General features: G+C 34.1%; 1 protein-coding gene across 7 annotated transcripts in view; it reads right to left on the bottom strand.

Moving 5' to 3' along the window:
- The window catches only part of LOC124369271 (filamin-A), a 254,692-nt gene that overhangs the window by 67,374 nt on the left and 162,756 nt on the right, over positions 1-24,562 (bottom strand). For 4 of the 7 annotated variants that reach the window (XM_046827175.1, XM_046827177.1, XM_046827179.1 and 1 more), the window contains 2 exons: positions 22,956-23,091; positions 6,407-6,566 (listed from right to left, as the gene is read on the bottom strand). In XM_046827175.1, coding sequence (XP_046683131.1) covers positions 6,407-6,566; positions 22,956-23,091 — 296 coding nt within the window. Of the gene's footprint in view, positions 1-6,406; positions 6,578-16,508; positions 16,664-22,955; positions 23,092-24,562 lie in introns of those variants that run through there. The other 3 variants (XM_046827183.1, XM_046827182.1, XM_046827181.1) reach the window with 3 other exon arrangements.

Here is a 24,562-nt window from a genome sequence, read left to right as displayed (position 1 = left end):
ATGAAGAAATTCCTGGTTTCAGATGATTTCTAGTGATTCAATGGACTAACCTAAAATTGTGCAAAATTTCAAGTTTCTAGTATACCAGGAAGTGGGCTTGACTTTGTATAATCCATATAAGTCAGTACATCAGGGGTTTTGTGTCTGTGCTACAAGAATATGTGTTCAGTAATTTTTATCAAAAGAATAAGTTGATCAGAGGGTTTAATTAACTCAGGAGATTATCATTCCATGCAAGAGTTTTGATAATGAACCACTATAGGGTTTTAGTCACTCGGTAACGTAGTAAGACAAATTCAATTCGGAAACAGAATGAATTGCACAAATTATAGTCACAAAAAACATCTAAAATTGTTATTACAAAAAAATATTTTACCATTGAGAGACTTTTTCGGAGTCACGAAAGGATATACGACAAAAAGCTACTAGACCTTTTTTATAGATCTCATAATTGTCTGGTTACTAAAAACTGAAAGATCAACGACTCCAACGGCTAGGCCGTTATCGACTCTAGGAACAAAATTTTCACTTAAAAACTACAAAAGTATTGAATTTAAACGCGTTTTTACGGCTTAACCGATAAAGATAGGGTAAAAAGTTGCTGTACCTTATCTGAAGATCGCATAATTTGATAGGTAAATTAGATTTGACCTACGACCAACCGTCCGGCCACTATCGGGCTCAAATCATTATTTTAAACGGAAGAATCTCTGGAATGTCAGCTATGCAATCTTTTAGTCGCTTAACCAAAGGATATAGGCCAAAAGTCACTGTACATTTTTGTAGTTCACTTAATTCCTGACTAACGATTTTTCGTCAGATTCAAGCTACCTATAACACGGTTTGCCCGCTATTGGGCTTCGTAAAAGATTTCAAAATTTCTTGATACGCCGTATAATATAGTACATAATTAAATTAGTACAAAAAATTATTTTAACTAGTTTTACTTAGAAACAATGCATCAGAAGTCGGAATTCAATAATACTATTTTGTTTAATACAGCGGGAGGGGTGTATGGAAAAGCGTATTTAAGCAGTTGCATCAATAGGTTAGTGAAACCATATAATAATAATAGTTGGACACGAGATAAACAAATCACGCCAAACGTATGTCATCCATGGCGTTACTTCAGTTTTTATTTATTTGTATAAAGATATAAGAAACGGATGCTGACCGTGGCCGGTTATTTGAATGAAACGGAATAAAGCCACAGGAGGCCGACGCGACATTACGTTTTCTTAATGATAGGAGTTAGCACACAAGCGCTGTGGGCTTGTCAATTAATACTCAGATTTCAATTACAACCGGGGCGAGAGCATAAATATCCGGAGATGGACGGGCCCACCTGCCGTAGAGCCTGCCAGATACCCCCTCCTTCTTCCATCGTTTCTGTCTTTTTTCTAACTTAATTCAAAATTAATATCACCGGTTATTAATCTGAGACGTGTTTCTTGTTGCATGTATCACGACGTAGTTTGGGCAACGAGTCATATGACATTGAGGAAAACTATTTGCTAAATCCAGATCTGTGTTACTGGCGCTAATGACTTCCGCGTACGCTCACTAGTCCACATTGAATCTTTGAGACACGCCTGTCACGCCTCCCAAATGAGATACTTGTGTTATTTACAGAGGGCGTTTGTCATGAATCTCACCTACTCTCGGACCACTAAGGCGCTTGAAATATTCTTGCTCAGGGGTCTTGCACAATTTCAAACCTTGACGTGAACTCCGTCCCCACTCTTTACCCCCCCCCCCCCCATGAGAATACTAGAGTCCATGGTTGTGGCTAGGTGGCCAATTCGTTTAAAAAGTACAGTTATTATAATACATGTAGATAGCTTTCGTCTAATCTCCTGCTCCAAAGTGTTATGTTGGCACAGAGCGCCATGAAACAGTTTATGGTACCCGTGCACTAATTTAGTAAATAGAAGCCCCCGCATATTTGTTTGTTAGTATAGACGTTACGAAACTGATGCCTTAAAACGAATTATTAGAGCAAGAAATCGTCAGTCGGCCCTGGTTTCTAGTTAGCAAATTGGTTAGGTATTGGGGTTTTAATATTTAGGCTTATTAATCAAGTTGGCTGTAATTACCGTAATTTCTCCGGTCCCACCGCCACCAGCCGCGTCGGACATTAGTAACCCAACTGATATTCGTATTTCGGTTTTATATCTTTTTAGTGAAGATAGCTCTCCTCTGCGAGGCCGAAGAATCTCATGTTTCGAAGTATTACCAACCGGGAAACTCAGACGATCACAATTATAATGGTTGATATTATATATATGTATCACCATTACATATATATGTATAATATATGAATATTATATTAATAAGGCAAATGAACGTGCAGGATTTGATAAATAGTTTTGTTGGTTGTTACAAACAAGTTCGTGTTACAATTTCGTTTTTATTAACTTTATAATCATAGTTATTACGGAACTAAAGAGGTACATCTAATGAATTTAATAGGGCATGGTATTGATGTTTCCTTAGTCGTTCTTTCCCGGTTTCGAAGGTCGCTAGGCCTACACCCTTTTCTTACTATAGCGATTTTTTTCCAACAAGTACAACAATGCTGCAGAAAATACAATAGTGACTATGTTTCGTCTAAAACGTTTGGCGACTTTATCGTCATTCTCATTAACAACACCAATAGAACATTACACCATTATGAAGACAATGTCACGGAAAGTAAAAAGAGTAGAACGAATTTCGACATTAAAAATAATTTCAGCTTTTTGGTATCTAAAGTGTTTTATACGGACGTTTAACCCCTGGAATTTATAAAATATGCTGGATCTGAGAGAGTTTAACTGATGCAGGAGTGAATGTATCCAATAAAAGTTGTATTGCGTGTGAGTATGTGTAGATTAGGAGATTTGACAATTAATTGCAATACCTAGGTATATATGAACTTATCCAAAGAATATTTAAAGTTTACTGTATCATACGAGGATTAATAATAATAAAATATAATTAATAACTTAGGAAGAAATGCAAGTGTGATGTTTATGTTACTGCCAGATCATACAAAATGCTCAATTTAGAATTGATGGTAAGCGGATTCTGTTGAGCGAATGGACTGGACCGATGAAATGGAGGCATCAGTAGATAACCACAGTTTGGTTAAGGTGTTGAAAGTTCCGTGGGAGACGGCCAAGTCTAGCGAACATAGGCCAGTTGTCAGTGGGATGCATTAGACATTACTTGTTTGTAAATATGTTCTCTGTGTAGGCTAGTCTCTGGACTAAACAAACTCGGGTGACCTACAAGAGAACACTGATTCCTTTCGGTTTCTCTAACACACTGGCACTCCCTTTCATCTGGCACTCCCTTAAGCCTTCAAATGGCGTATTACAGTTCCCTTCATAACGTTATAGTAAAACCCGTCGTTAACTTTTAAAATATATAAAAACACATTCACATATTTCTCTAATTATTACTCCGTACTTTTATTTTTTTAAACAATAATTGTGCATCGCATTCATCAATAATATTGATTTAATATTATTATTATATTGATTATTATATATTATTATTATATTATTATATTGATTTAATATTATACACTAGTTTGAAGAACCTGTCATGTCACATTGTTATTATATACAATAAACTACAACTCAAAATCTAAAACTAACCATATACTTACTGGTTTCTACTGTAATTAATATAAATATATATATTACTAGCTGTTTCCCGCGGCTTCGCACGCTTTTCGTAAGTTTTGCCCGCGTATGAGCATTTCTGGTTGAAGTAAATTATATTTCCAACCCCGATGTAGATTTTACCTTGATGTCACGATCAAGAAAATATGTCAAAAATGTATTGTACATGCATAATGTATTTTATTACAAAGTGGTCTACCACTCAACCTTTAAGTTCAACCAAAAATTTAGTTTAGACAATTATACATCATAACTTAGCGCCTTCAAATAGTGTTTCACTGTTTAATATACGTATCTATCTCGTAATTGCAGGTTATAATGTGCAGGCGCTTTGAAAACTTTTCTTCATTTTATTCGTTTATATTCACGACATAAGCGAATAATTCAGATAATAACTATCCTATCTTCTAAGTTAGACTAAATTACGGATACATGTGAAATTTGATTGAAATTGGTTCAGTCGTTTTGGAGTTTATTGGCAACATACATCGTGACTCAAGATTTTTATATATATATAAGATATATATATATACATATATATTATATATATATATATATATATATATATATATATATATAATTACATAATTACATTAAGGGGTTTAAACTGAATATTTTAAAGCAATCTAATAATTATGAAAACAACTTCCTAAGTTTTTATTTGTAAAATAATACATATAATAGACTAATTAAAATTGTTAAAACAAATAAAATAATAAACACAATCGTTAAATTTTAAAACTATTGTTTTTATTTAATCAAATTAAATTATTATCCAAATGAAAATTCACTCCGCCACAGAATAATATGTACCTTCGTTATACAAGACCTCGGTATTTACCTCGGTAAATAAGAACTTGTCCTAAGAATTTAAAAAGTGTCCTGTAACATTTTCATTTAATATGAACGAAGGTTACAGAGTTTCAAAATTATATACTGACTTACTCTACACACATTCTTTAGTTTTGAACCATGACTACTTGTACTGTACCTTAATCTTTGTACATGCAGTTAAAAAATGTAATTTCTTGGGACTTTTAAGACCATAAAATGTTTGATATGGCGTTGACTATATCTATCATATTTTAGCTTAGTGATGACCCTATAGGCTATTTTCATTATAACAATTCTTTTAGAAAATTTGTGACAGTTAGTCCTAATTCCATAGAACGTAGTTTAACAAATGCGTAATATGTGTGTGTGCGTGTTTTTTTAGGAAAATTACTTATGGTAACTGTATGAAACGTTTAATTGAATGATTTGAGCTGCTACAGAAATATGTAGATAAATCCACAGGACACGATCTTAAACTTTAGAGAAAGAGAGTACTATAGTCTCATTTTTATCACACAAAACTATGTTGATATATATATATATATATATATATATATATATATATATATATATATATATATATATATATACATACATACATAAAACAAACACTTAAACTCTAGAAAATGTTTTACAGGCAGTAAAAACATTAAAATTAGCAAATTAAACGTAAGTTGTTTCTAATAAGTACATTATTTTGAATAGCTTCAAGAATTGAAATAGATGGAACATACACTTTGATAACTAAAATGACCTCCAATGTCGATGCAGTGTACTTGAACACGTTAAAAAATAAAAGTTCGACCTACTGCCAGTACCAAGACAACACTGACTACCGGTATTTAATTATAAATGCATTGTAATGTAACTAATTGAGCACTGGGCAATTAAGTAGTTTGAATGTTGGCTAGTGTGAACGCAATGGCCGTACATCATACTGGGCACCAGAGGTGGTGTCACTAAGAGCTATTGTCTATCTGGCACGGACACAAAAGAACGCCACCCAGGTACATGTGACACTTTGTCTACACCTCTATAAGAAGGACCACCATGCTTGGATGCTGGTTACTACACGTGTTTTCTTCCCCCGCGGTTCTTATTTATTATATGCGAACACATTTTCAAACCTTATTGAGGTTACCGTTTTTTTATCCAATGATCATCAAATACCCACCTGCATGCTTTCTCAAACACAATTAGACTAAATAACTACCGAGCTCATATTAGTAAAAAAAAGTAATTTTTACAGTGCAAATACCGTACAAATAATAACCAGTATTCTTCAGCATGATTTCTTGCCATGGAGTAGCGCTTTCCTTTCTTTTTTGAAAAGGAGTCACTCAAGAATGTCGTATTTCCAATCCCTACTGCAGTACAGTGTCTTGGCATGGGGCGGCCCCTCCATCTCTGCTTTAGATCGGACTGTATAATAGTTAGTCATTGTTACAATATGGAGTCTTGACATCGGTCGGCCACTCCGGATGTCTTGGCGGGGAAGCCACACAGAGTAAAATTATACTTTAAAATTAGTTAACACAGGTCCTTTACACTACTTTCCTGGTATTTCATATAGATTTTTAAATTTTGAACTAAAATAAGAGTAACGTAACACACATCACAATATGTACAATTTAAAAAGGCATTAATGTAGTTGAAATAAATATATTTCTCTATTAAGAAACACGCTTTCCTACGTACATATATAGAGTACTTAAAAAGAAACATTATTGTGATTTGTCTGAAGGCACTGTTTTATTAATAGTATGAGCTCGGATTGTACGTGACACGACGATTACAGATCTATCAGAAAATCAAGATTTTGGGTTCTCACGTTTGACGTTAAATTTCTTTAGAATGTAGTTTATATAATTTAAAACTGCACATAGTGTGTAAAAGTGTACCTGTGACGTGTCCTCCTGTAGTGGGTAAGGGGATGCTGTTGAGAACCACGGACCGGTATTCCTGGTGGGTGCGGGAGCTGTTACTGACACTCTTGTCAGCACTTTTGCTGCTGTGAGTGGTTGACGCACGGACCTCGTCAATGTACTCTTCAGATCCGGCCTGGAACCATACTGTTACAATTACAGAGGAAGTCGTGTAAAGGGGTAGTTTGTACGGCAGATTCAGACATTGAAATAAAAGTCTTAAAACGTCATTGACTTAAGAACAAAACATTAGTTAGTTCAAAATGAACAAAACAAAACGAGAAATTAATTAATTAGTAAATCATGATTTATCTAAGTTGAATCATTTTAGATTTTTTGTCGTACCACATATCGTGTTTAATGTAAAAAACATAAATAAAAATACAATTTCTGTTCAACGTCCAAGTTTTTGTTAATTTGAGCGGTTTCCTTAATCTAATTAATTCTTATTAAAATTATTCGATTTCATTACTCTAGCTGAGATTTGACAGAAAACTCAGTTTTATGAAACCGTGCTAACATTTTATATAGTTGGAATTTACTTTGTATTCCATTTACATAAATAATTATATAGAAAATATAACAGACACATACACTTGATTAATTACTAAATTGCAATAGATTAAATGTGTGGATGTAAATAACAAAACTTCTATAAATAATATGAAGGACAGTTTAATAAAGAATACTGAAATTCCTGGAGGAGAGGAAATAATTGGTTGATATCACTTAATAATTTGCAAACTCGTTAGCTTTAGCCCTTCTTTAGAAAACTATTCGCCGACTAATCTAATTGATGACATGTGATTGAAATGAATTAATTATGTTTTGGAATATTCTTACTTTTTTAACAAAATATGAAAGATATTAGAAAACAATTTTTTGAAAGAAAATATATATCACAAACTGATTTTAGATTATCAAAGCTCGTCAGATAAAACAAGTGTAACTCTATCCAAGATATAAAAATATGCTGTAAAACACTTAACTATTCTAGGTTATGTAATTTAAAGATCAACTGACGTGGAAGAACACTGAATGCAAAGCAAATTGGCGTGCTAAAAATAAAACCTGCGTCAAAAGACGCTGAAAATACTGCCGTTTTGTCTGGTACACTCGGCAGAAACAGGCGGGGAGCTCTCGTTAAATGTTTCTGTCTCCGAAAAGTGAAAAACTCTCGTGAACTACCCTTTATTAATTTGACAAAATTATGTCTATGACATCACTAAACATCTTAAATGTAAAGAAGAGTCCGAGTAAAACTCTGTGGCCAGTCTCATGAATGAAGTACGATGAACGGAACGACAACAAAAGCGACACCGAACCGATGTAGTGAGAACTGTCAAAGCGTAAAACGCGCGAAGCCATCAGATGTGTACGCGAGCCAAAAACTACAAGCTTATCCGATCAATGGCTGAGCTGGCGGAGTGGAGTGGTAGACCCGACAACAAACAAGGATCAGGTGGTGTTGGCACGGACATAGTACAGGCCTGGCCAGCCCTGGCCACCCGGCGCGGGTACACATACTACGCACTTAACTATTAACCTTTCTTCTTTGATTGTGCCGACTCATTCATTAGTCTTGCGCTCTCTTGATTGTGCGCCTTAATCGACCACAGCATTTTTTGTCTCACGCTCTAGTAGACCCGACGTTGCTTTACGATATATGTCTCTCGTATATTAGGCGGTGTACACGCCAACAGTTGCGGAAATGTATTACGATTCAGGATGTGGTAGTCGAACGCTAGAACAACACACACACACACACACACACACACACACACACACACACACACACACACACACACACACACACATATATATATATATATATATATATATATATACACACACGAGTATATACCGTCATAGTAATTAAAATCCCAAAACCAATATATTTAGCCATCATATATAATGTACACGGCCCTCATAGATTTTTTTGTTTTCGCAATGTATTGCATAATTAATTATATACATATAGAATTTATTTTCTAACTTTTACTACAGAGATATAATAAAACAGTGTAAAAGAATATATAAGGGGTCAGAACGAAGGAACTCCGAAATAAATTTGTGGCAATGAGGGACGCCAGTTTTGTGACAGATGTAATGGCATTCTGCGAGTTCCTTAAAGCGAGGAAACAAATTTGACTCCATTTTGAACAAGGAGATGGTAAAATGTAGGGGGAGCAGCTGAGAATGAGTCACATGTGGCGCTGAGGGGGGAGGGGGTGACGGCGGGACGAAGAGGACCGCGTCTCTAAATAAATGCGATTTAAGCGAACTGAATGTCTAATGTGTGAGATATACTGTGGTATTTCGGGCCCGGGGGCGGGCTCGATCGCAGCCTACAAATAGAAACCCAGAATCCAGGCTTTTCTTCTATCCTCAACAACGACACATTTCACTGCAAACTTTCATCAACCTCATTCTATTCAGTAACAAAAATGTCTAATATAATAATTTTAAAAGATGAATATTGCTGTTATGTATATATTATAAATATTTTAATTAAAATTTGCTATGGTGAAAACTAGGCAGTCCAGGTCCCAACGTAATTTAAATTGAAAATAAATGGAAATCGATTATGAGAGCATCGCTATGTTGTTCTTGTTCGACTCGGAACTACAGTGGTGTAACACGGGCCCTGATGGTATCTGAGGCAGAACGTGACAAGTCGCACGAACTGGGCGGGTCTAAAAGGGCACGGAGCCGGGGACACGGGCGCGGGAGCGGGACGAGCCGCAGATGGATATAGACGCGGCATCGTGACAGGCGGGCAACAGGTGCGCAACCCGCGGATACCGTGCAGTGGACCTCTCACATCCCCCGACTAATCTCTCATTTCACGATCTAAAACAAGTTTGAATATCGATCGATTTATACAATAACCGAATACAAACATGACGTAAAAATACTAGGAAAATGTTATGCATAAAGAGCTGAGAATCATGTTCCTATACGATTTATAAGGAACAAATGGGAATGCTATTGTTTTCGCCTATATATAATCCCTGTGAAGCTCACTAACAGAAAAAAAGGACACTGGGTGCAGCATATTGTATGAAATAATTACAATTTTATTTAACATGAGACTTTAGTATGTGAACAAATTTATAAGAAGCGTTATCACTACTTGCTGTATTTTAAAAAAGTAGATATTTAATGGTACTGAGTTATTTCATTGTAAGTCCTAAAGGACATTACTGAGATGGACTTGTGAACGTAAAGCATAAAATAACACATTTAGATGTTAACTTTGAATTTGAACAAAACTGAGACATCTCTATATAATCTTTGTCAAGATATAATACAATACACGTATATTATAATGAATTAACTGCACAATATAGGTCAATTAACTGCATTTAGAAGTCACAAAGTTGTCTTTAGAGAGGTTCGCTACCAATATTGGAAGTTTCATTATGATAGAGTAAATAAAAATAAATTATTTTTCATTTTAAACATATTAGAGAATCGCCGTACTAAATTTTCATTTTAAAACTTTATTTATATAAAAAATAAAACGCCCATTTCCTGAATAACTTAAAATGTATGTAATAGGATAATACCCACGACCGACACGGCGCGATGGTAGTACGTATAGTAGCTAACGCGCAACGCGACGTACAGTACATGTCGCCTTCACAAAGCCTAACCGGCAATGTGCACACAGCATTGAAATTGCCTATTCTATAACAACGGAACGCAATACATGATACGTATTGTATTGTACAAATCCTTCGGTTTACCTCTCACAAGTAAGTGATTGAATGGCAATTCTTTTATCCAATAAATAATAAATAAATTTTGATTAGTCATATGGCACGCAAGACTAAATTTACATTAACCGTTTAACAATAAAAAACTGGCCTTTTTAACTGCACTAGAGTTCTTTCGATGATATTTATTTAACTGTGAACATTAATAACAAAATTGAAATAGGCAAAATTAATATACGAGTAAACCCAAAAACAATTAGGCTCAAAACACTTTCGACATTTCATATCCACACTTTGTTAAACTGAACAGTAGTGATTTTTCATTATGGTTATAAACATGATCTTGTACATTTTACGTAGATTACTTGAATGTAATTAAGTTAAACTGATAAAATCATGTACAAAGTAAACCTATTCTACCTCAGGATATTGGAATTGACATGAATAAGTAGAGGAAACACCACTCTAGACCGAACACCTTTCCATTTAGTTTACATCCGGCTACACTATTAAAACGCATTTTTCAAAACTAGCGAGACCTCTTAATAAAACATGCTGCGAAGTTGTTAATAAATGTTACACTGAAAAGTTGAACAGCAGACGGGGCTAGACTGTGTTAAATTGCCTGACAGCCCGGTCTGCAAAGCCAACTCGAAACCGACGACGTAGAATTAATCCAAGAGTTGAGCACGGTAGGCCAGCAAGTTAAGTAAAACTAGAGCCAACAACCTTCTTGGGATTCTCTCAAATAATATATTACGGTACTTCATGCGTAAATGTATTTCAGAATAACTGCTCTACTGTACCTAGGGAGGAGATGCGTAAGGATCTTTCAGTCGACTCGTACAGAAGTCTTCTGTAGTTGAAGTGAGCTTTAAAAGTGTACAATCTTGTAATACGCCTACACTCGGAGGCAAATTACAAACCCATGTTTACGTTAAGTATATAGCACAGGAATAGACCATTTAATAGTTTTCAGCTATGTTTACGAAAGTATATTTGGATAAGTAGTTCCATTTTAATTTTTAATTTTTAATCAACACACAATGAAAAATAACTTAATGAAACCCACACATTTCAGCACTAAATTTGAACATTAAAATATCGAATATAATTTCCGTACTATAAATGTATGTAATAATGAAATGGATAATTAATTATAAGATTATTTAAACTTTTTATATGAAGATTTAGTGATCATTTATATTACAACAAAAATACTTTCATGGCAAAGATTTTAACATTTTGATTAAATAACATAATGGGATTAAACTACAGTTACAGACAATATATTTGGAGCTCCCCAAAACGATCTTTAAAAATTAAATAAGTTGTTTAGATGGGTGGAAGATAGTAGTATAACTAAAAATATAACATATCTTGGTTTAACCTTTGGGGAAGTCTTTCAGCTTTTTACAATATCAATATACAATTTGATAGAACAAAAATTGTGACATACGTTTCGGAATTTATATTTATACAATATGGCTAGTCTGGCAATATCTGCTTCGTGTGCTTCATGAAATATAGTATTGCTATTGATTTACTGAATATATTTAAAACATGTATGTTAAAAAATAAAGATTTATATTTAAGATCTCATAATAATCTCCAATAAATACATTACAATCGAATGTTTTTACAAGCTAATTTTAAATCAAATAAATTCAAGATTTTTGCTTACATTCTATCTATGTATCTATTACTTACATTCAACTTCAACGAATTACCTATCTCTTATTACTTTACTATAATTTTCTACTTTAAACCTGTCATATTTGTATGACATCAAAATCAACTGTATTACAAATTTAGACTCCTTCAGATTTTTGAGTTGTTACGTGCATGCAGCATTGAAATTGCCTATCGAAGATAAACAAGGCGCAAATAACTCGCCTCTAACTAAGCTACACTGTGTATCGTATAACAACGTAAGGAAACGAAAACGATACAAAAGCATTTAAAGTGTAGTTCAGACTTATATTGAGATTGAGAATAAGATTTTATGAGAATATAATTGGAGCAATTCAAAGACGTTCAGTATACATGTGAATTTTTATGAAAGGGACTACAATATAAACTTATGCCATACTTCTTACTAGATTTGAAAGAACAAAACCTTTAACTGTAAATGTTGTTCAGTTTTTACATTATTCTAATGTACGCACAAAACATAAAGCGTACCTGAAAATCCACATTTCGAATTTGTGCCATTTTTAGACTTTGTGCTTTATTTACATTGAGATTTCTCTATATTATCTTTGTAAAGATATAATGTAACAAAATTACATTATAAGGAATAATCTCCAGCTGTTACATTATACTCGTACTATCGTGGTATAATTTATCACTGTGTGAATAATGCTTGAAAGACTGATAAACCGTAAGTGGAGCTTCAATCTGTTGTCGCATATTACCAAAGGAACTATAGTTACGAGTATCGGGGTTCCGATACGGGGACATTAGCTTCTAGTACCTTTAGTTCCACATCTGCCAGACTGCAGGGTGCCGCTTAACCCGATTAGAACCACTGGCTCAAATCGTCGTCCAATAAGAATTTCAGAATTTGAAGAGAATTTTATCATATCAAAGACACATTTATATATGTACCATCAGCACATCCACTTGTAGTTCTCTATGCAGTGTACGGGAAACCGTGTGATAAGTATTCGTCAGTTACATATGGGTTACGGAGTGAATATCATTACAGTCGTTGCCATTCATTTTCAATAGTGTGGCTTAAATAAATCCGTCTAAATAATAAAACAAATATCTATATAAAACAGAAATACATTTCTTTAAAGATGATTAAAAAATAAGTGGCCTCTAAAAGCACAAGTTTGATACAAAACGAGTGTATACACGTACACATAAAACGTGCAAAATTTATTTATTGAAGTAATAAACAGTATATTTGAATTATCAAACCAGTACCGTATAAAAAAAAAAAAAAAAAACTAAAACAAATTTATGCACAAAATATTATTGAATTTTATAAAACAGTTGTAAGTGCCCTAAAAATATTAGTTAACCTAAGGAATCATCTTGCATACATCATATATAGCAAGATGAACCTCTCACTAATTCATACCCACCCCTCATACCACACAGTTTCGGACACACATACAAAAAATTTTTACAACCATGTGACTTTTAATGTTTGTACATTACATTAAAAAAGTTGCTTTGGTAAATTACTTTATTCAGTTAAAAAAATATTATAAATTAAAATTAAATCTAAGTTTTCATAATAATATTTAAATTGTATTGTTTATTTAAAATATTGTTTTTAGTAAACACGTATAGAGACTGTCATTTTAATAGTCTATTAATTAAATTCCATCTATACTTCCAGGTGCATGACATTAATTTGTGTAAGGTAAGCCAATACTTTACATTTAAAACATATTCAACAAGTCCAGGTTTGTTCAGTATACTTTACCAAACAACTTTTTCTAATGTTTTCGAGAATCGTAATTTTAGTTAGAAAATGAAATACTGCCTTAGGTCCTTGTAAGTTACAAAGAGAACCATCATAATTTCTGTTACTCAGCAAGGCTTAAAATTAAGATGTAGTAAGATCGGTAAATGCTCTGGCCTTAATTGCCCGAGATAAGTGTAATCTCGTTATCTCTGATAAAAGTCCTGTCATCAAGTTCCAGTTCGCGAGTCAGGTACAGATGTTGGTGCCCTCCCCTGAAGTCTGTTCGCCACCTAACCGTAACCCACCACTACACTCATGACCTGAATGTGCAACTAATTGTCCCTGCTCTTTGTCAAAATCAACTTCGATTTTAAATTCCCGGCCAAATACGTTTTAATAACATGCTTAGCAAAGAACAGTGGAGGTCTGTTTGATGGCACAGCTAATAACTTATTAAATAGTTTGCATTAATTTTAAATTTAGCAATTGTATTTTTCAAATTGTATTTCAAGATGTAGCAAGTAATTTGGAGTATTATAAGGTAAACGAAACAATATTTCAATATAGTATTTTTGAACAGATTCCAATTGTTAACTTAAATAGCCCTGAGTCCTATAACACATTGTCGTTTTTTTACCATGCATTATAAGATATATATATATTTGGCACTCCGGAAGAACTCTGACATTATTTAATAAGTTTCGAATTACTAGTTAATTTCGCCCCACTCCCTTTACTTTTTCTTTTAGTTGCGGTTCCCAAGATAAAGTTCTTAATACTATTCCTAAATATGATTAATCGTTTGAATACTGATACTTTAGATTTAATGTTCCAATGATTACAATATTTCTCTAACTTGTTTATCATAAGCTGAATACTTGTAACCATGGGTGGTATAATGGTGATACTGTCAGCATAGAACCCTCTGTAATTTGCGACAGAATTAATATCACCCGTTTTATATCATGGAAATACAATAGATTTTTTTAATCTCTTAAGAACTTTTCCTTCTATAAAACGTTTGTTTCTATTTAAACTATTTTTATATTTAAATAGTATTAATATGTCTGGGGCATTAAACAAAATTTATACTGTGCCCTGTCCGAACTGGGCGCTATGTTGTTTTTCACTGCAATTACTACAAAGTCAATTCCCGCGTGAACTCCGAATCAGGAATTGAGTAGTAAATAAACGGTTCCTCATACCAAACCCTAAGGGTTTAATAGAAATAGAGACTCGAAATGATTATTCCATTCCGTTTCCGAAATATTACAAGAAAATATCCTATCGGGTTCCTGTTTAAAATAAAGAATTGCTTTCCATAGCGTTATTTCCTAAATTTAAACTTCCTATCAGGGTGCGATTATAGGAAATGTTTTGCTTTTACACAGGTCAAATCAAGTAATTTGATTTAAGCAATGTAGAATTTTTCACAATGAATGAAGTAATTTAAAAACCTGATTTATTATTTTTAAGTATCTGTTATCAAACCATGGTAAACAAGCTCAAAATGTACTGTTATTTGATGTTATTTTGTAATAAACTTAATTAATAATATGTATAATTTTATCAATATTACGTTGATTGTTTTCTAACATAAAAAATAGGCATGTTTTCAGTTACCTTTCTACCATAGTCATGCTAGTCCATATCAGCCCATTTTATTTTAGAAAGCAGTGCAAGGGTCCTCTCCTCCTCCTCTCCCTACTCCGTGACAGGGTTATCTACCTCTATTAACTCTTCAATGGGAAGTTGATCAGAACTGGGCGTGGCAACACTTTGAAGTCATAGACTAAGTTGACGGACACTGCCGCCACATCTATTAGCGAGCATCCTGTTGCCCTATAGACGTATAATTACCTAACAAATCGCTATATGATCTAGTTTAATATTATTGATTGTTCATTAACTCTAGCTCTCCATTATTACAATTTTACTACCTCTCACGTTTACCGTTTGATCATTTGAGCTCTAATATTTCTAACTTTCTTAGTGATATTCTCTGCGATATCATCTGGTACATTCTGTTCCTCTCCTAATCGGCCATTAAGGTCGACCAAAATAATGAGGTTGATGGTATCTAAAGCATTGAAGCAATTCCTCAATTCAGTGAAATCCCACGCCAAAGAATTATAATTTAAATATAGTGCTTGTACGGATTTATATCTTGGTACGCTTTATCTCTTGCAATCTTAATTTAAAAATTCACAACAACCTGTTTACACGGAGGAATTAATTATACCAAAATTCGGAATAGACCTTTATTTAAAATATTGCTCGTCCCATACTCCTACCAAATTGGATGAAAAATTAAACTGTTCTTTAAATGTTCATAATTTAGTTTCTACGTAATTCTTGTCTTGTCGTGAAATAAAGGTTTCTATGAAAATACTGTCTTCCAGTCAAGAGAGCCTTCAGGAAAAAACAATTCTTAGAGATGTACTCATTTTAAATAGCAGGACTTATTAAAATTTAGTATGACACGTAGATTGCACAATAATTACAACAATTATTATTACTAACTATTTTGTACAAGTGTTAAAATCTTAGTTTATTTCCGCTATTTATTTTGATAAAGCAGGTTTTAAGCGTACAGATAATTCAAAAAGCATAGGTTTGAGTATTGCCATTATTGAAAACAATACACGATTGTATTTACTGATCTCAATAATGGGGGAGTACCAGAAGAATACACACGATTGTATTTATTGTGAAGTTTAAAGCGAGTAATAGAATTTGCTGCGTCTTTACCAGGAGGAATTAATTGTTACTATAAATTCGAACGCATGAGCAATAAAATATCCAGTAATACACTGTGCATTGCGATATAATGCGAAGGTTATAACATTTTTGGAAGCAGGAGTCGGGAAGGGGAAGAAGAGGGGGGAGCGCGGACAGGGGAAACGATTAGTAGAAAAACGTGTTGGCTTACAGAGTTCTGGTGTCGTGGGAGAGACCAGAGGCGGCGTGGTGTGAGCGGCGAGGATACACCGACTACGGCACACACTACAGCGGGACTGGACTGTGGCCCCCGACACCCGACAACAAAGCGTAATGTCGCTAGAACAAAGAATGGTGCCTGGGAGTGGGGGCGGGGGAGGAGGGGCAGCGGCGGAGCAGCGGGGGCGGCAAGTCGGACGCTGTCGCTGTCTCGCCGGACGCCCCCCGAGAAGACGGTCCAGGCAGTAAACACCTAAAATAGACGATACGTGTATACCCGCAAAACGCGACGTGTCTCACTCAGAATGCAATGCTCGGGTCTGTTTCAAACAGGCTGAAAAGTGAGTTAGCGAGGAAATATTTGTGAGGACATCCGGCCGCGCTTGATGAATCTACAACCTTGCGCGTAAATAGCAAGAGCTCTTATTTTTAGCTGACACATCCATCATGATTTACAGTGGTGAGTTCGCAATCCGACATCCACCACAGTTTCGGGAAAGGTTTTAATAACACGGTCGTTAATCTTTAAGTGACATAAAAATTAGTCGCCGACGCACCTGCTGTGCCGCTTCACTGCCGTCGGAAGCGCTCAGGCCAACCCAGTCCTCTCTCTCACTCTCTCGCTCTCTCAATTTCACATCCTCTCTCTCTCCCTCTATCTCTCTCTCCCGTTAGCAGATAGAACGAAAGCCAGGAAGCTTGGAGCATTAGTGATTGTGGAGGTAGAAGAGGACGAGACATTACGGGAGATCCATTCAGAAACTAAGAAGCGGTGCTGGTAGAAGAGGAAAAGACATTACAGGGAGATCCACTAAGAAACTAAGAAGCGGTGCTGGTAGAAGAGGACGAGACATTACGGGGAGATCCACTAAAAAACTAAGAAGCGGTGCTGGTAGAAGAGGACAAGACATTACGGGGAGATCCACTAAGAAACTAAGAAGCGGTGCTGGTAGAAGAGGACGAGACATTACGGGGAGATCCACTAAAAAACTAAGAAGCGGTGCTGATAGAAGAGGACGAGACATTACGGGGAGATCCACTAAGAAACTAAGAAGCGGTGCTGGTAGAAGAGGACAAGACATTACAGGGAGATCCACTAAGAAACTAAGAAGCGGTGCTGGTAGAAGAGGACGAGACATTACGGGGAGATCCACTAAAAAACTAAGAAGCGGTGCTGGTTTCTGTTCCCAGTTACCAAACAGGCAACGATATGAAAAATCGTCTCGAAGCCACAAATGGAAATCCCACCAAGATTTGGGGGGGAGGGTAATCAAGGAAAAAATAAACAAGAAAGAGCACTGTATGACACTGCAAATGAGGAAAGGAATGTGCTTATTGAAGTCGATGGTAAAACAGTGAGAGAGGAACTAGGATAAACACAAGGAATTAAGACACTAAATCAAGAAGCCAAAAGGGGTAAGATGTAAATAATAAAAGTACAGAATGTGGCAGAACTGAGAGTATATTGTTTCAGTCTCCTAAACCGGCGATTGTTTGGTAAGGTAAAATGTTAATAAAAACTTGATTAAAACCACCAGAACAAGGATTGGAGATAAGTTTAAGGATTGAGCGGTATTAGTAATGGGGTCACAATGGAAAGGATAAAGAAGGAACAAAACAAATTCAGACTAATGCTTTAAAGGTAAAACAAAGATAACAAAGACAAACAGACAAAGATACAGTCAGAGAAAAGGGAACCGGTAATGAATAAATATCTATGTTCTATAATTAAAACACGAGTATGTACTGTCAAGAAAGAATGCTATAATAGGAATCTAATGAAGAATTAAATAAACTAAACATTAAATGTAAACTAAGCACCAATACAGAAATGCGAAGAAAGGAGAAAAACGTTGGAGGCAAGACGCATTTATATATATTGCGATTGTAGTGGAAATCCAAATGGCTGTGAAGAGGCGAAAAGAAACAATTGACAATGTACATAAAATAAAACAGAAAGTGCCACACTACTATAAATCGGAAATGAAGAGGAAAATGTGTACACCGAAGATTTTCAATGCCCTGCTCAGGGCGTTGGGAGGAGGCGGACACGTGAGTAGGATCCAATTCATAGAAAGCTTCTTACACAGTACGCCTTGTTTGTTAGAACTGGTCTAAGTTTAATTCCCATTGAAACCTTATTATAAACATGGACAAAAAATTTGCCTATATACAATTTTGTTTAATTGGAGACGATTTCTGCAATAGTTTCTGCATTTACTGGTGATATAAATTTTATTTCAAATATATACATTTTCGTTCTTAGTACAATATTTAGTTTAGTGCAATAACTTTGTTACGGTAGAAAGTAAAATGTCTTTATTCGAAACAAAACTAACATTGTTGAACATTGATCACTAATATAAAAAGATCTATCAAACATATTTGCTATTTCAATACTAAACTAAAACACTTTTTGTTCCAAAAATATTTAGACTCGCATCTGGATATGATATCATTTCAGATAGTCAGTCTTGTAAAATTGTTAGATTGTTCAATGTACGCACTGCTCTGCCGTAACATATTCATCCAAATGCAGTTTCTTTCAGTCATATTTAGAACTGTTGTGAAATAATAAATTCCAAGGTAAGTTTTTAAGAAATATTTTATGAATATTTACATTTTTATTTGTTCTAATGATTTACATACTGTCTGATGCTTAGTGAATTGTAACTTCCTGCTGTGTTGTGTGAACTTCTTGGCAAACTCAGGAATTATTTCTGTCCGCTCATCACCTGTTGTAGACTAGTTATATCCTCAATGGATCATGATGCACAATGAAGGGATAGATGTGATGCATACACTTTATCCTTACAAACAAATAACTAACATTTATATTTGTTCTGTGAGAGCTGGTAAATTATGCGAAACTACATGTATTATTAATACTTCCAGAAATTGCTTCTCTAAGTTCTCAAGTTACCCATAGACACTTCACACAGTTTCACTGTTTATACCTCCATTGTACTCTCTCCAATAAAACATTTGCAGATCATCTACTAAACACAATATCAGTGGTTACCAGTCGAAGCCAACTTATTGTTGCTTCGTATTATTCTCTTGCAACTGCATTAATTACATCACAGAACGAGCCAACACGAACACCTTCATGCAGTGCCAACCCAAGAGCTGCCTAGATTTGGGGACCGTCGACTTGAGCACTCGTTGGCATAGATGACACCACTACTGCGGATAGGGTTTCCTTACAAACATGTTGCCGTTTTAGGAATCACACATTACCTCTATTCATTGAGTTCCGTTTTTTTTTATTAATTGTCACTGCATTTTTATACACTTACCAATTGATGATAAAACATCAAACTAAATTTTTAATTTTAAAAGATGGCCATGAGGCAAATACTTGATGCGTAAGTCAATTATAACCAATGTTGTGTATCGTCGTCAAACTAAGTGTGAGAAAATAGATAGATAAGTTTTACAGAATACAAAATCCGGTATACTTTTATACCTTAATCAGACACGTACAGGGAGTAAGTACAAATCGAATGAATGTTATTTATTCTATATTATCGATTTCTTTAATGAATATTATAGTCATTTATTATAGCAAACGTACAAAGTATTTATAATTGTATAAAGGCAGTATAAAGATCATAAATATACCATAGTAGTTTTTACCAAACCTAATTGTTATATGAGATATAGTCAAGCCCTGTATAGCTTTAAATCAATGTTTTTTGTTAACGTATTTTATATTCACCAAAACACCTAACGTTACCCTCTTATACATAATGAGATCTTATAACAATGCTTCAATTTTAGCAATTTTATCCATATTTTCATCATTACTGATTAAATATAAACTGCAAACGTATGTTGAAAACACATGTTTGAACAATTTCTGCATTTACTTAAGGCCCATATCTGATCAGGATACAAAAAGCCTCTCTTGTTAATATACCACTAGATGGAATAGTAGAACTAAACCAGTGACAAATAACCTCAAAGACTGTAACTGTTATATTTTTGAAGTTAACAATACTACAATTATTTAAATATTAGCAAAAGGAAATTTAAAACTTTGCCGCTACTAACGAACAAACACTCTGCATAATAAATGTACTAATGATGTCTGGCTAGAGGCCCAGTCCCACAAAACAAAGCAAACACAATAATAGCCCGCTATTGTCGTAGGGGGAAGGAACTTAGAGATGACGGCAGCTTATTAGAAACAGAGCTGGTGCTATTAGTTTGAGTGGATACTATCACTGGTTATATTGCTTTACTATTTTGGTATCCTTTGCATTCCTCAATTTACATCACAGTTTCCGTATACAGGCACAAGCAGTATTTTGTGAGTAACATGGACAATATTCTTTAAGAAAGGTAAAACCGAAATTAACAATAGTAGATCTTGTTGCTCAGTCCTAGTTATTTTATGTATCTCGTATTACACCATACCATGTACAAGGTGTACAAAAAGTCGGGCAACAGCCTGATAATTTATATTTGTAAAAATAATAAAAATAAATACGTCATACGAACATTGGGCCTTAGAAACTACTTTTAAGGCTAATGATGAGCTAAATATTCAATATAAAATTCATCCTCTTTGTATGATCCTTTATTGATGCATTTAAAGAAATCGCAAATTTGCTGGGGTTGAATTTAAAATGTTTCTTATCTATTTATAGTTCAAAGTGTCAGTGTGCAATGTAGTAGACAGTTATAGTGGTTTGCTGGATGTGACATTAATATTAAAGCAATCAAGTTTCATAGAAAATAGAGTGTCAAAACTCTAAACCTTTTCACTGATTCCATCTTTAAATTATTAAACCAGCACATATTCCATAAGTTTATTTTTATATACAAGTGTAAACCATCATTAAAAAAAAACTGATACAATGGAGTATCGTCAAAGACGGCAGAACGTAACGAAAGAGTTACCCCACAGATGGACGGACAGGCAGACACTTGATGACATTATTAATTAAAATGTTTACACGTAAATATTGTGCCGGTGTTCTTATTCCAAACGTTTTAGGACTATAGTTTGTCAGCTATCTAAAGAGCCCCACAGGATTACAGGATGACCCTTGCACCCGAACGCACACACACCGTCACACGCGCAGACCGACCTACCTGTCGTCACTGTGCCGATGACTCACATAGTAGGCCTTAGTCTATGTTTTATCACTTTTATGTTGGATAATATTTTTTGTAATTTTTTAAAATCTGCATATCTTAGAAAGAAAGATATCAATGATGAACTCAACTTTGTAATATCAGTTACTTAGAGTTTATTTTAATAGACACGTTAATAAAGCAAATAAGTAGTATGCATTTAAAATTACAAAACGATAAAGTTATTAGCGTACGGTTAATCAAAACAACGAGAATTATTAGGCTAATCTGTTTCATATTTAACATAAACGATAATATTGAAAATGTCTTTTTATTTTTCACAATATGGTAATATCGTTATCATTTTGTAATACATATTACTTATTTGCTTTATTAACAGGTGTTGATTAAAAAGTCTAAGTAACTGGTATTAACAAAGTTGAGTTGATTATTGACTCATTTATTGCTAAGTTACATCAGGAATACAATAGGCATTTCGTGTTTGGACTCCTCTTTTAATTAGATAAATCAGATTAATATTATTACAAGAATATTAACCTAACATCAAAAATGTAAAACTTAGCAGTTTAATACCTAGTATGTGCGTCATCGAGGGTCGCCAAATCTTCAGGGTTTTTGAGGCTCCGGACAAACTAGACAAAATTTGGAATTTTGAAGTAAAACAAAATGATAGAGCACTATTTGTGAGGGAAAATTAACCGGTAATAAAATATATAAATTTGGAAAGAGTTTGAAAGAAATCATACTATACAGGGTGAACATTTAGTAACGCTTAAGTCATTGATTTTTAATAAATGGAAGACCTCTTCAGTAATTTAAAGTTCAAAATTATAAGTTACTTAGCACGTTTACAGGAATCAACTATGAATTATATAACTAGACTGTTACGGACATAACTAGTTAAATATTAACAGAAAACTTAAATACACAATGGATGAAAATTTCTATATCAGTCCTATCATTATTTTCAATCATACATCATCAATAACAAATTTAAACAAATAAGAGGGGTTTGTAGATACTTGCAATTATTGTATACGATGCCCTCTAAGTGGTTCTTATAACACCACTGATGCGTCTTTTGAGTCACAGAGAAGGTAAACTGTACTTTAAATTAAATGAAAGAAGAAATTAGGTCTCCATAAAGCTGTCCACACCTTTGTAGGAAACACCAACATATAAACATAGAATATATAAAAAAAAAAAAAACACTCCATCTGAAATATTTTCCATAAATAAAATACCCCTCATTATACCACCTTACTAATCTACATTAGATTATATTAGTTTATTAATATGTTAAAAGAATGAAATATTAAAGAAAGGAAGTTACCGTAAATGTGTAGAAGCCATCGGGTACTGGTTGACCACCAAATTTAACGCTGAGAGTGTATTCGCCAGCGTCCTTGACTGTGTAGTAAATGCTAAATGTACCATCTTCGTTGTCTTCTATGTCGATGTCCAGATCACTGTAATAAACAATACACCTTATGAGGAATGCACATTTAATGTTATCTTTTAAAACAAATGTTCAATATTATACTACTGATGATAAGGTTACACATTGAGAAAATAAAATATTGTTTTGATGGTTGCAGTTTAACCCAGCTTCTTTTTAATTAGGAAGGTAAGGATATTTTTTAATAGGAAGAACTATTTATATGAAAGTTTTCATACTGCGCAACGTAACTGTATCTTCGGAAGTTCTCGGTGAATTGAGGTAATTCGTTTTTATTTTTATTTGGAAGAAAAAAGAATAATAATTATATTGTTCGATATATTTCATCAATCAACCTGATAGTTCATATTCGTTATTGGAAAACTTAATATTCTTTGATCTCTTTTCTTGTCGATACCTGATAAAACTCTAAATGACAGTTATGAAACTCAGGCGCATTAATTTGCAACAGTTATATATGAATATATATGAAATCTTAATTATATATAATATAATACAATGAAGAATTAAATTAATATTTCAAAGTCACAACGATACTTTATTGCAGGTTTGACAATTTGGTATGAATCTGGTAAGGCATAATCACAAGTAAACATCTGCGGTGTTTGAAATATGACTAGGTCCAAGTCCTTAAACGTGGCTTTACTGTTTTGAAAGTAGGCCAAATGTTATTATTAATAGTAGCGGCGCTGAGAGACAATTGGAGAGTGTTAATTGATCTGACACTCTGATGCCTGCCTCGCACGTATCTTCCTGTAGCCCTTCTACCTCGCACTGAAATACTATAGAGACAATGCAGACGCCCCTAATTTAGCAAACACATTGTATAATGCAGCTGCTCGCCGCATCGTACACTACTATTTATAACCGAACAATGGAAAACCATTGGACACGTGGCCAAACCAGTGTCAGGTACTTGTAACAAGTAGACCCGAGTGCGCATTGTTGTGTAGTATTTGACAAACATGTGAATAAACACAATCTATTTTAGACTAAAAACTACTACCATGTGTTGAAACATAATTTGACTGTTTTTTAAACATAAAATAAGATTATGCGTGTGGTTTTAGGAACACGATTCTATTATTAAAATCTATTTACAGGAAAGAGTGACGCGCGTTTCGATTTGACAATTTATACTTCAAATATGGAATACACTAAATAACTTAATATACTTCAATTCGTATATACATTGTAAAAATAGGATGTATAAATGACTGATATAAATACTATACTCGTATGTTACTTCTCCACCTCCGCAACGAATACCCCGCGAGAAGTGTGTTAATATTCTTAAATGTAAATATGTTTCACATTGCATACTGGATAATATATAATGTATGTAATATATGGATATTGAATGTAAGCCTAATGAGGTTAATACTATACACGACAGTAAAGGCGCTAATTACATAAATCTAAAGGAAAATTTACATTTACAAGGCTTTGAGCAATACAGTGGCTATTTAAAGGTTGTCTGT

This window comes from Homalodisca vitripennis, chromosome X (genome assembly GCF_021130785.1).
Source record: "Homalodisca vitripennis isolate AUS2020 chromosome X, UT_GWSS_2.1, whole genome shotgun sequence".
NCBI lineage: Eukaryota > Metazoa > Arthropoda > Insecta > Hemiptera > Cicadellidae > Homalodisca > Homalodisca vitripennis.
This window is presented reverse-complemented; position numbering and strand designations above follow the sequence as displayed.